General features: G+C 40.3%; 1 protein-coding gene across 6 annotated transcripts in view; it reads left to right on the forward strand.

Moving 5' to 3' along the window:
- Positions 1–14,041, forward strand: part of LOC143018167 (DNA-binding protein Ets97D-like) — a 66,364-nt gene that overhangs the window by 9,437 nt on the left and 42,886 nt on the right. For 5 of the 6 annotated variants that reach the window (XM_076173332.1, XM_076173330.1, XM_076173331.1 and 2 more), the window contains exons 3-6: positions 2,788–2,913; positions 3,051–3,190; positions 4,906–5,055; positions 9,252–9,464. In XM_076173332.1, coding sequence (XP_076029447.1) covers positions 2,788–2,913; positions 3,051–3,190; positions 4,906–5,055; positions 9,252–9,464 — 629 coding nt within the window. Of the gene's footprint in view, positions 1–2,787; positions 2,915–3,050; positions 3,191–4,905; positions 5,056–9,251; positions 9,465–14,041 lie in introns of all 6 variants that reach the window. The other variant, XM_076173329.1, reaches the window with a different exon arrangement.

Genomic DNA, 14,041 nt, shown 5'->3' on the forward strand with positions numbered 1-14,041 from the left:
CTCTTAATTTCTTTCAAAAATTTTTTTTTATTACTTTCAAGATTTCCTGTCATAATCTTACCCCATTTCACATCTGCTCTCCTCTTTGCCTCCTTTATCTTTTGCTTTACTTCTCTTTTCTTTGTACCTCTCATATGATTACCTCGTCCTAATTTGTAACCAATCTATGAAAGCTCACTTCTTCTCTTCTACAACCTTCTTTGCTTTCTCATCCCACCACTCACTACCCTTCCTTCTATTTTCTTCCATCTTCCTTGTTCCACACACCATCTTTGCACACTTTGCGACTCCCTCCTTGAACCATCCCCATTCCTCCTCCACTCCTAGTTCTACTCTATCCTTCACTCCCTCCCACTCCTCTCTCAGCTTCTTCTTGTACTCCTTCCCCTTTTCTTTCTCCTTTAAGCAGTTCACTCTAAGCACCTCCCTACCCTCTGTCCTTTTCCTCTTTCTCCATCTATCCTCCACTCAATTTATCTTCCACCAAAAAATTATTTGATAGTTCCCCACTGTCTCCCCTTAGAATATGTACATCCTTATCTCTTCCTTCTATACTCCTAGTTACTACTGTATAGTCTATTAATGCCCTGTCTACCACCCTTCCATCCACCACCTTCTCCCATGTGTAATTATGCTTGACTTTCTTCTTAAACACTGTATTTACTATCATCAACTCTCTTTCTAGACACATCACCATGAACTCTCCACTACAATTTTTTCCTGGAACTCCACACTTCCCAACCACTCCACTTGTTGTTTCATTTCCTATCCTAGCATTAAGGTCTCCCAATACCACTACATTGACATTTCTCCCTAATCCCTCTATGCACTCATTTAAATCCACCTAAAAAGTCTCACTTTCCTCTACATTCTTCTCACTACCAGGGCCATATGCACTTACAAAAACCCACATCTCCCCAGTTTCACCTTCATCCACATTAACCTTGAAGAAGCCTCCTTCCACTTCACTACACATTTATATATCTCCACTTAACCCCTTCAATACGGGCCAAAATCTCGCAGGCAGCATTAGCTGCCAGACGTGCGATGTTGCGTCATAATACTCGCATTATAGAAAATAAAGTCACCGCTGTATTAATCGTTTTCTCTTTCACCCGTGAATTTTGATAACCATAGAAAATATGATGAAGCCAGTTTACAGAGCAGGTACAACTACAATAAGTATAATCAAGACGCCGATGTTGGCATCCTCGCGTACCCTTTTGCTCCTCATGAAGCCTACGTAGACGTCACCGTATGGAAGGGGTTAATAGTATAGCCATTCCCTCTCTCCCTTGTTCTCTCTTCACTCCTGAGAACCTCCCAACTACACTCCCAAACTCACACTCGCCCCTCCCTCTCAACTTAGTTTCACTCAGTGGTAACACATCCATCTTTCTTCTCACAAACATACTGCCTATCTCTTCCCTTTTACTCTCATCTTTACCACATCCATGCACATGAAAAGACCCAAAACTTTTAGCGTACTGGTTGGAACACTCTTAGACTCTTGTATGCCTTTACATTTTTTTTAGGGGCTACAAGTAGGCTACAAGTAGGCTACAAGTAGAAAAGATCCTTGTTCAGTGCTTTTTTCATGGTCACCACTCCAACACCCATCTCTCTCACCAAGGTCCTCATTGCCTTGCCTGGATTTTGTTGCACTTTTTTTTTTTTTTTTTTCCCTATAGGATCTTTGGAACTTATACCCATACATTTTCTCATACAGTAATTCTTAGACCTTGCACAATTGCAAATCAAAATAATAATTTACATTTACAACAATATACATATATTCACCTTGGTCTTTAGATCACGTGCTGGACTCGTGATCGATAGCTATTTCCCTCCTGGAAGAGAGCTCAGAGCTCATATGACCGATCTATGGGTAATGCTATAACCTTACACGCACACACACCCCAACTCCCCGCCACAAGAGTTGGAGTAACGACTCGAAGCGCAGTGATAATGAAATAATTTCAGCCCTGGGCAGGATTCGAACCAGGTACTGTCAGCACCCCAGTACTGACAGTCTGAGACTCTACCAACCGCACCACTGAGTCGTGGTTATATGCAAGGGTGTGACAATGGTAGACATGATATTTAGATGAGAAATCACCTACAAAACACAAAACTGGCACTAGCATGCCTACAGTCTAGTAATTATTTAGCATTAAAACAGTACCAACACAGAATTGGCATGGTACGAGGTACAAAGTATCACTACACAGAAGGGATGGAACATGTTATCTTACACTGCTCTGCACTCACTCACTTCAGACAACTTCACAAAACATCTTCACCAAGTGATCCATGGGCTAACATGGTGGTTGTGGTTGGATTCCTCAGGGTTATAGTTCTGCAGCAAGAGAAATGAGGAGTTATGAATGGATTTGTTGGTGTCGAGATGTTATTAAATTGTTATGAGCAAGTAGTGTTATATATTTTGCAATTGTGATGTGCAGAGATTACTAAGGATACTTGCAAGTTCATGCTGTAAATATGAATTACATTTAAATTGTCTTGTCTTCAATATTGTGATTGACTGAATGAATACTTTAAGCATTTGGTTTACAGGCAACTGATAGAATAATTTTTTTTTATTCATAAGATTGATCTACAATATTTTTTAAGGTTAGGGGGAGGTTTATTTGTTCCCCAGTTGTGACAAATATCCCCAACCACATCCAGCCCCACAAAACCACAGGGAAGGGGAAAGGTGGATTTAGTGTCTTTGCCTCACAGTTTTGGTGTGACATTTAAAAAAATATACCATGCTTTCTTTAGCAATATGCAGGTGTATGCTGTGGATATGGATATCAGTGACACCATGGGGTCCCTGAAGGCAAAAGCATCCGAGGCCATGTCAACAGATCTTACAGATTTCTCAGTGTGGGTTTTGTCAGAGAAAGAGGTTGGTATTTTGGTTAAATAGATATGAAATTGAATAGGCTTTAGTTAATATCTTTATATATAGTAGATGATTTGATGCTTTTTTTTATGATGGAATTCTTTCAAAATATGTTAATCTATCTTTCAATTGACTTATTGTGTTTGGAGATGAGAGATGAAGAAACCCTGCAACAACAGTGTGGTACTCAAGAAGGACAAGTACAAGTACAATTTGTCTTACATTCAGACAGTGGTGGGAAGAAAATTGATATCATTGATGTTCTTAAACAAGTTGAAGGTAAGTGTAATTATTTCTTATTTATTTCATGGGTGAGAATGTTGGAGATGTGTATCAAAAGAAAACTGATATAATGATAACAGATACAGTTTAAGGTGTCATGGAGGCATGCTTTCACATACCAAAATTCCATCTTCACAGTTCATGGTACATACATATACCAAAGGCTTTTTCCCCCTCACAAGGGATATAGCAAAAAAACAAAGGCATAAAAACCACTCCCACCCATTTCATCTCCAACATACTCCACTCCCATCCACCCTCTTCCCTCCCTCTTGGTACTTCCTGGATGATGCATCATTCCTGCATCTTGTCCACTGCCCTGGGTCAGAAGCAGTGTCACAAGACACAGCACATCCACAGCAAGGCTGCTTCATTTATTCAACGACCCCCTCCATCCCATCCCCTCATGCAGAAAAGGAGAAGATAGGGAGAAGTCCCTTCTGGCTGTGTCAAATTATTTCTCACTTATACTCTTTCACTCTCCATCTCCCACCCACTCCCCCTCATGCATCACAGCATCATCCATACACAACCATTCTCCATTCACCCCTATCTTCTGTCCTCTCCCGTCCTTCCTCAACAGACATTCCTCTCTTTTGTAATGCCCCTTTCACCACATCCATCCGTCTCATCCTAGGACGCCCCCTCATATTTACTCCTTCCACCTCTGCCTTCCACACCTCTTTTACTGATCTTTCTTCACTCATTCTTTCCATGTGTCCAAACCATCCTAATACTCTTTCATCAACCCTATCTTCCAACTCCCTTTCCACCCCTGTTCTCCTCCTCACCTCCTCATTTCTCACTCTATCCAGTCTAGTAACCCTTATCATACTTGTCAGGCCCCTCATCTCAAATACATTCAAACTCCTCTCTTCCTCTCTTATGTTCCATGTTTCTGCCCTGTACAGTGCTGTCAGCACAATCACTCCTTCATACAATCTCCTCTTAGCATCCATTCCCAAATGTCTATTTCTCATTACACTTTGTAATCCCCCAAGGCATTTACTAGTTTCTCTCACTCTACATTCTACCTCCACCTCCACTCCCTTTCCTGCCACATTTTCACCCAAGTATCTAAAACTATCCACTTCCTCCAGGCTCTCTCCCATAATACTCACTTCCAGTCTGCTGCCACTTTCTCCCCTTGTACATCTCATTACCTTACTTTTCCCCACATTTATCTCAACTTATCTTCCATCAAAAAATTATCTAATATTCCCCCACTCTCTCCCCTTAGAACATGTACATACTTAGCTCTTCCTACTATACTCCTGGTTACCACTATGTAGTCCATTAACACTATCTACCACCCTTCCATCCACCACCCTCTCCCATGTGTACTTATGCTTCACTTTCTTCCTAAACACTATATTTGCTATTATCAACTCTTTAGACACATCTCCACCATGAACTCTGGTATTAGCTCTGATATTAGATTACAGTAAACATGTTGAATTTATCATATTCACATTATATTTCCAGTATACAGTCTTTTTAATTGCATATTACTAGTCTTGATTTTGTGCTCTGAACAATCAGAAATATCAGACTTGTGTTTCCTGCTTTTGTTCATTAAATGAAGGGATGAGTGTATATTGTTTGGCAGGATGAATAACTGAAATACAGAAGAAAACAATATATTTTAAGTGAAAAGTAAAATTAGTATTCAGGGTGGTGTGGATAACACTATCATGTTTAATACATTGCAGGAAATTCAGAAGAAACTTCAATTAATCACAAGGAATCACCCTCACCAGCTGCTACTGGATCCAAGGAAACTACACAAACACCCAAAGTTGTACGCTGGATTGTTTGCCCAGCATTCAGGGAAATTCAGAAAGCTTTAAAGATCCCTCAAAGTAGGTTGACCTTTGTAGTGTCTCCTGAAAGCAGTATCATGATTTAGTACTGCATTGATGATATTAATGATGACTCTTCTTAAACCCACACCCCAACCCATGAGCCGCTATACACAGAATAAAGTGGCAAGTTATGAAAGAACATCCATACCCCTTCACTCCTTGCTATAACTATTTGAAAAGTGTATCTCATTTCTTTCCCACCAGTACTGCCAATGTATCTCTGGTGTAGCTTTACAAAGTAGGATGAGAGAAAAATATAAGAGGTATAAAGAAAAAAAGCTCCCCGTCTGGGGTATTGGCTGCATGTTATTGTGGCAAAGTAGCATGCAGTTGATACTTTAGGGTCTATATGGGGCGCCCCTACGGACCAGAGCCACACATCATTTTGTCTCTGATAGAGGAAAACTATGTTCATAGAGAAATGATGACATTATACTCTGACTATCCCTCTGTTATGCTGTCCCCCAACCCCTTGTTACTGTCCTGTACCATTTCTCTGAATATTCATTTCGTTTTTTTGCCTACCCTGTGGTGGGGGAAAAGAATATTGCCACCAAGTCTTCCCACTTGAGTTGTACAAGGCGACAAAAACTGGAACAGGGATAGGACCAGGAATCGTGCTACCTGTAGCTCCAAAGGGGACATTCCTAAAAAAAAGTAAAAGCATAAGAGGGTTTAGGAATTTTCCAACCAAAACAAGATGAAGGAGACAAAAAGGAAGGCAGATGCAATATGTGGGAGGAGTATGACCGAAAATATTGAAAGCAATAAAAAGATGTTTTGGAAAGAAATCAAGAGAGGAAGGGGAGGTGAGTCAAGTAAAGAAGAAAAGGTAAAAGGAATAGATGGACAGATTTTAATGGAAGAGGAGGCGATAATGGGAAGATGGGTGGAGTATTTTAGAGAGCTGTTGAATGTGGAGGATAGGTGGGGGTTGGTGGTACCAGTGGGAGGCACAAAGAAAATTATTGTGATGGGAGGGAAATGAGGAGAAAAAGAAAAGATGAGGTGCAAGTAGCTCTGAAAATGATGAGAACAGATAAGGCACCTGGGTTAGATGGGTGTCATGGAGAGTGTCTGAAGAAAGGAGGTACAGTAATAGTGGACTGGCTAGTGAGGTTGTTTAATGTGTGTCTAAGGGAGGGTAGAGTGTCTGAGGACTGGAGGAGTGCCTGTATAGTTACTTTTTACAAGGGAAAAGGGAACACTTGGGAGTGTAGTAGTTTCACAGGGATCAATTTGTTGAGTGTAGTTGGGAAGGCTTTGGGAAGTTTTTTAATTGAGAGGATTAGAAGAGGAGCAGAGGGAGTAATTGGTGAGGAATAATGTGGGTTTAGGAAAGGTAGGGGTTGCATGGATCAGATTATTGTGGTAAGGCAGATATCTAAGAAAGCTTTAGGAAAATGTAAGGATTTTTTTGGGCCTTTATGGATTTGGAAAAGGCTTATGACAGGGTTGATAGGAAGGTACTGTGGGAGGTTTTGCAGATATAAGGACAGTCAAGAGTTTTTATGAGAATAATAGAACCTGTGTCAGAATGGGAAATGGAGAGAGTGAGTGGTTTGAGGTAAAGGTGGGACTACGTCAGGGATGTGTCATGTCACCATGGCTGTTCATTGTATACATGGATAGGGTGGTGTGTGAGGTAAAGGTGAGGGTGATGGGCAGGGGACTGGAGATGGTTATAGAAAATGGAGAAAAGTGGAAGATGAGCCAGTTGCTGTTTGCTGCCAACACTGCACTGTGGCAGGATCAGAGGAATGATTAAGGGAGTTAGTGACAGAGTTTGGGGAGGTATGCAATAGGAGAAAGTTGAAGGTTGAAGGTAAATGTGGGTTAAAGTAAAGTGATGAGATGTACAAGGGTAGAGGATGGCAGTGAGTTGGAAGTCTTAACCACTTCCATACGGTGATGCCTACGTAGGTGGCATGAGGAGCAAGTGGGTACTCGATGATGCTGACGTCGGCATCTTGATTATATTTTTTGTAGTCGTACCTACGTATTTTCCATTCTCTCTAAACTGGCTTCATCAATTTTCTATGGTTATCTAAATACACTGGTGAAAGAGAACGAACGATTGAGCACTGACGTTATTTTTTATAATGCGGTTATTATGACACAACATCGCACGTTGGGCAGCTAATGCTGCCAGACGTGCGATGTGCCCCGGAGTGAAGAGGTTAAAGGAAAGAGGCTGGAGGTAGTGGATAGCTTTAGGTATTTGGAGTCACGTGGTAGGAAAGGGAGGAGTAGAGGCAGAGGTATATTGTAGATCAAAAGAAACAAGGAAATGCCTTGGGGGATTAAAAAATTATGAGAAATAGGCAACTGGGAATGGATGCAAAGAGGAGATTATATGAAGGGGTGATTGTGCTGATATATTTCTAAGTGTAGCATGTTAAACTTAGGGCTACACAACCCTAAAAATTGATATAGCTTAGATAACACATTTTTAGAGAAAACTGAGTGCAAGAAAGACTTGGGAGTTCTAGTGAGTCTGGACCTTAAAACCAGGAAACAGTGCATTAGTGCCAGGAATAAAGCTAACAGAGCATTATGGTTTCATTGCTAGGATTGTAACGAATAGAAGTGCAGAGGTAATTATCAAACTCTATCTAGAGATAGACCCATCCTTGACCATGCGGTACGATTTTGGTCTCCGTCCTACAGAATGGACATCAATTCACTAGAATCGGTACAGAGAAGAATGACCAAAATGATACATGGACTCAGAAATTTGCCTTACAAAGAGAGGCTTAGGCACCTTAACTTACACTCTATGGAAAAACGCAGAGGTGATATAATAGAGGTGTTCAAGTGGATCAGAGGCTTTAACAAGGGTGATGCAAACAAGGTCATCATAATAAAACAACAGGGCAGGACTCACAGTAATGGTTATAAACTGGACAAATTTAGGTTTAAAAAGGAAATAGGCAAGAATTGGTTGACTAATGGAATAGACTCAGTAAACATGTAGTTAGCGCTGAAAATATCAGTTGTTTTAAGAAGCCATTAGACAACTTTATGGATGGGGATGACAGATGGTGATGGATATGTAGCTGCCAAGTGTAGGCCTTATGGTCTCTCGCAGTCTCCTTCATTCTTATGTTCTTATAAGAGGGAGGGAGGGGGGTGAATGGGAGTGGAGTATGTGGGGATGAAATGGGTGGGAGTGGATTTTATGCCATTGTTTTTTGACTACTTCCCTTGTAAGGGGAAAAAAGCCTTTTGTATATGTATGTACATACCAAAGAGCCTTCTCATCATAAGGAGAGTGGCAAAGTCAAAGCACGCACACACCCTTTGTCCATTCTACACCCATCAAAATCCATTCATCAGCCTGCGCATCTTAGCGCCTCATGGAGGAAGAGTCATCCATGGCCCCTACCACATTGTTCAGGTCAAAGACAAAGCAGCAAGACAGTGTTTCCACAGCAGGGCTTGATGGCTGGAACTGATTTACGCCCACTCTTTCATTTAATTGGGGACACCATACCTCAATTACTAATTTTTTTTTTTTTTTTTTTTTTTTTTTTTTTTTTTCTCTATAAAGAACAGATGAGAAAATCCCCATAGGCTATATCCCCACTTTTTTAATGCAATAGGAATGTCTGTTGAGCAAGGAAAAGTGGGCCAAAGATAGGAGTTAAGAGTTAATGGAGAGTGGTTATAATTGAGTGAGAAAAAAAATCATATGACCCATAAGTATGTTCTTGTCTGCTTCATAATCACCCCCCCCCCGTAGATGAGGGGGTGGGTTGTCACCAAATAATGAAGTGGTGGTAGTGAGCTATGGCTGCCAGGCCTTGCAGTGGAGGTGTGTCTTGCTGCATTGTCTTCAACTCGAGCAGTGAGGTGGGAAACAGGAAGACTCTTCATACTTAAGGTACTAAGATGAGAGTGGCAATAAATGGGTATGGATGGATCTTGGATGGGTGTCTGCATTGATTAAACCACCCCTCTTATAAGGACGAAAAGGCCCTTTGGTATTTATGCAAATATATATATATATATATAAATATATATATATATATATATATAATTTTTTTATTATTATTATTATTATTCCTGAAGTAATGATAATGAGAAGACATAAATTTGTCAAGAGTGAAATGAGAATGGACACTGCCCAGATGAGTGTGAGACTTAATTTCTGGAATGTTCATCTTATTTGAGATGCCTTTTTATTCCAGATCCTGAGGATTGGGGACCCTATCATGTGAAGCACTGGCTTACATGGGCAACCAAACAGTTCGGCATCAAAGGAGCCAACAAAAGTCTCTGGACAATGAATGGGAAAACACTCTGTTCACTCAGCCATACAGAATTCAGACAGCTTTTGCCTCAAGATCCAGATGACGTGTTCTTCATGCACTTTGAGCTTCTCAAGAGCACAAAATGTGTTGGTGGGTCATGATTTATTTAATGATAGTAATGCAGTGTGGTTTATTATTGTTATTGTGGGGTTAAAAGCTGCTCAGTAGCATGCAGCTGATACTTTAGGGTCTATATGGGGTGCCCCTACAAACCAGAGTCACACATAATTTTGTCTGTTATAGAGAAATGATACTTTATTATACTGTAACTGTCCCTCTGTTATGCTGTCCCCCCCACTCTTAATACTGTCCTGTAACACTTGCCAAACCCTGTGGTGGGGGGAGAAGAATACTGCCACCAAGTATTACCACTTGAGTAGTAAAAGGTGACAAAAACAATACTAGGCATCCTACTCTCTGTAGCCCCAAAGGGAACATTCCTTAAAAAAAGCAAAGGCATAAGAGGGTCTGGGAGTTTACAACCAGAACCCTGAGGTTTGGGTCTTTTAATGTGTGTGGATGTGGTACAGGTGAGAGTAAAAGGGAAGAGATAGGCAGTATGTTTGTGAGAAGAACGATGGAAGTGTTGGCATAGAATAAAACTAAATTGAAAGGGAGGGGCGAGTTTGAGTTTGGAAGTGTAGTTGGGAAGGTGTCAGAGTGAAGAGAAGATGAGGGGAAGAAAGGGTGGCTATACTAGTAAGTGAAGAAATAGGTAAATGTGTAGTGGAGTGGAAGGAGGTTTCTTCAAGGTTAATGTGGATGAAGGTGAAACTGGGAAGGGAGATGTACTTTACCTAGTTGTATTTTGTGGGAGGAGAGCTATGCTTGTAGTGACCCGCCATTGGATCTTTCCACATCCAATTTTTTCTTAAAGTCATGTTTAGTTTCAGCACTCACTGTTTCCTCTTTCAGTTTGTTCCAGTTATCTATCACTGTGTGGAAAGCTAATCTTTTTCAGATCTCTTCTGTAACTGTCTTTCTTAAGTTTCTTCTCGTGTCCTCTTGTATTTCTTCTATTCTATTTTAGTAGGTCATCCCTATCAAGAATTTCCATCCCTTTCATAATTCTGTAAATGGTTATTAAATCACCTCTTTCTCTTCTTTGTTCCAGGGTTGGTAAATTTAGTTTATCCAGTCTTTGTTCGTATGTCAAATTACAAAGTGTTGGTGCCATTTTTGTTATTGCTCTTTGAATTCTTTCTAATTTCTTAATGTTTTTTATTGTGGTACTAGGTGTCCATAGTGATGCTGCATATTCCAATTTTGGTCTTATCAGTATAACTAGTATTTTCTTTACCATTTCTTCATCCATGTAGTCAAAGGCTACTATCATTGATCTTAATAAGTTAAAAGTTTCTTCAACTAATTTGTTGACATGTTTGTCTGGTGTCATGTCATTTGAGATAGTCCTAGGTCCCTTTCCAAGTTTACTTTTTTAATTTCCTTTCCATTCCATCCCTATCATACTCCACTCCCCTCCACCCTCTTCCCTCCCTCTTATCTTGGCACCTCCTGGATGCTCATCCCTGCATCTTGTCCACTGCCCTGGGTCAGAAGCAGTGTTGCAAGACAGCACATCCACAGCAAGGCCGATTCATTAAATTGGCAACCCACCCCCTCTCCATCCCCTCATGCAGAAAAGGAGAAGACTGTGTCAAATTTTTCTCACACATACTCCCTCACCCCCCATCCCCCACCCATTCCACCTCATGGATCACAACATCATCTATATACAACCATTCTCCATTCACCCCTATCTTCTGTCCTCTCCTTCAACAGCGGACATCCTAAAATGCATCCAAAGGCGTCCGATGGCGACCTATGGCGTCCAATCACTTTAAATGTTTATAAATTTGGCTGGAAACAATTCAGAAATAAATATATATTGCAAGTGAGTCGTCTTTGTAAGTTTCATGTACTTTGTGCCATTAACAGTGAAGTTATCTACATTGGAATTTGTCCAATCGAGATAGCGTCCAGACCTCCTGGCCGCCATCTTTGTTTTCACGGTTCCCGATCGGGTCGGTGTAAAACATGGAACCAGCACTTTCAACTAAACAAAAAGTGAAAGAAAGACAGACGTAAAAACCAATAGATTTACTTTTTCATACTTATAGTATACAGAACATAATTGCATCATCGCTATTCACAAATGCACAGAATATAAAATAACTCAAAAGGTAAAAACATAAAATTAAAAGATTATATGTACTCTTTGAATTCCTGACATATAGTACAATATTTTCATAATCAATCAATAAAAGCACACTGCCAAAAATGCAAAGAACATTCCTCAAAATAATATAGTAAGCAATTAAAAATCAACTCGTGGTCGCTTTATTGTAACGGATCTTTCTGCTCGACAACGTTTCCTTTGCCCCGGTTTGCTGGCAGTGGATGTAATCATGGTTTCCTGTTGTTCCATTGTGTGGGGTTATGTGGGATCCAGCCATTTGGTCTCCAGCATTTGATCTCTGGACATTTGGTCTCGATGAATGGAATAAACTTAGTAACCATGTAGTAAGCGCTGAAACTATCAGTTGTTTTAAAAAACGATTAGACAACTTTATGGATGGGGATGACAGGTGGTGATGGATACGGAGCTGCCTAGTGTAGGCCTTATGGTCTTTTGCAGTCTCCTTTATTCTTATGTTCTTATGTCTTCTTCGTTAACACTGGACATTTGGTCTTCAGACATTTGATCTATGGACATTTGGTCTCCTGACATTTGGTCTTCTTCGTTAACACTGGACATTTGGTCTTCAGACATTTGATCTATGGACATTTGGTCTCCTGACATTTGGTCTTCTTCGTTAACACTGGACATTTGGTCTCCAGACATTTGATCTCTGGACATTTGGTCTCCTTCGTTAACAAAAACTGAACATGGTCTCCCGACATTTGATCTCTGGAGATTTGGTCTCCTTCGTTAACAAAAACTGGACATTTGGTCTCCACATGAAATTTATCATTAGTACAGATAACCATATATTTGGTGAAGAAACTTAGCAATAAAATATTCAAATATGCTTCTTAGGATTATATGGTTAGTAATTAAATGGTTAATTCTGGTCAATTAATGGGTACAGTAAATGGTATACGGATGCAATCCCACAGCCCAAATCCCGCATAATAAAAAGTCACACCCGAATCTACTTATCCACACATAAAAGAACTATAAATATAATGTTAAATTAATATTTCATGTCAACATATCGACATTTGGGAGTTTATCAGTTGTTGTTATGATGGTTTATCAGGTGTCTGTATTACTCTAGTCACTGACAGCTACTTCAGTTCTGCAAGGCATTGCATATATTCGGATTGGTCATTCTCGATAGATAATTTTTCATTACAACTTTGCATAAATATGATGGGTAAACCTTATTTGATAAATCAGAAGATGAGGAAAACAAATAACTAGGGGCTTTTGGTGAACTGTATTCGTGAAGGTGTTAATTGTTGAAATAAATTTCACTATAAAATACCACATGATTGATAATAATGATTAAAATGGTGAAAGGAAATTAATTGCACAAATGATTCGGTAACATCCTTTTATCCAAACTAACTCAGGTAACCATAAGATTCCAGTTTAGCCGCTTACAAAAGAAATAACAGAAACGATGTAATATAGAATTTGAAAATGTTTGATCTGTATTAGAAGGAGTACGAAAAGAAGCTGAAGGAGGAGTGGGAGGGAGTAAAGGATGGAGCAGAGATGGGTGTGGAGGAGGAATGGGGATGGTTCAAGGAGGGAGTCTTAAAGTGTGCAAGGATGGTGTGTGGAACAAGAAGGACAGGGGGAAATAGAAGAAAGGGTAGTGAATGGTGGGATGAGGAAACAAAGAAGGTTGTAGAAGAGAAGAAGCGAGCATTCACAGATTGGTTACAAAAGAGGACGGGGGAGTCATATGAGACGTACAAAGAAAAGAAAAGAGAAGTAAAGCAAAAGGTAAAGGAGGCAAAGAGGAGAGCAGATGTGAAATGGGGTAGGAGTATGACAGAAAATTTTGAAAGTAATAAAAAGATGTTTTGGAAAGAAATTAAGAGAGGAAGAGGAGGCGAATCAAGTAGGGAAGAAAAGGTAAAAGGTACAGATGGAGAGATGATAATGGAAGAGATGGCTGGCAGTAAGGGGAAGATGGGCAGAATATTTTAGGGAGTTGCTAAATGTGAAGGAGGATAGGGAAGGAAAGATAGCTGCAGTGGGAAATGCGAAGAAAATGAGAGTGATGAGTGAGGAGAATGGAGGAGAAATAGGGAAGGATGAGGTGAAGGCAGTTGTAAAGATGATGAAAGCAGTTAAGGCACCTGGTCTGGATGGATGCCATGCAGAATGTCTGAAAAAGGGAGGTTCAGTGATGGTGGACTGGTTGGTGAGGTTATTTAATGTTTGCTGGAGAGAGGGTAGAGTACCGGAGGACTGGAGAAGTGCCTGTATAGTTCCTCTTTACAAGGGAAAAGGGGACAAGTGTGAATGTAGTAGTTTCAGAGGGATTAGCCTGTTAAGTGTAGTAGGGAAGGCTTATGGGAGGATCTTAATTGAGAGGATTAGGAGAGGAACAGAAGGAGTAATTGGTGAGGAACAGTGTGGTTTTAGGACAGGTAGAGGTTGTGTAGATCAGATCTTTGTGGTAAGACAGATATGTGAGAAAGCTATA

This window comes from Oratosquilla oratoria, chromosome 34, assembly GCF_046742065.1.
Source record: "Oratosquilla oratoria isolate Oo_2021 chromosome 34, ASM4674206v1, whole genome shotgun sequence".
Taxonomy (NCBI): domain Eukaryota; kingdom Metazoa; phylum Arthropoda; class Malacostraca; order Stomatopoda; family Squillidae; genus Oratosquilla; species Oratosquilla oratoria.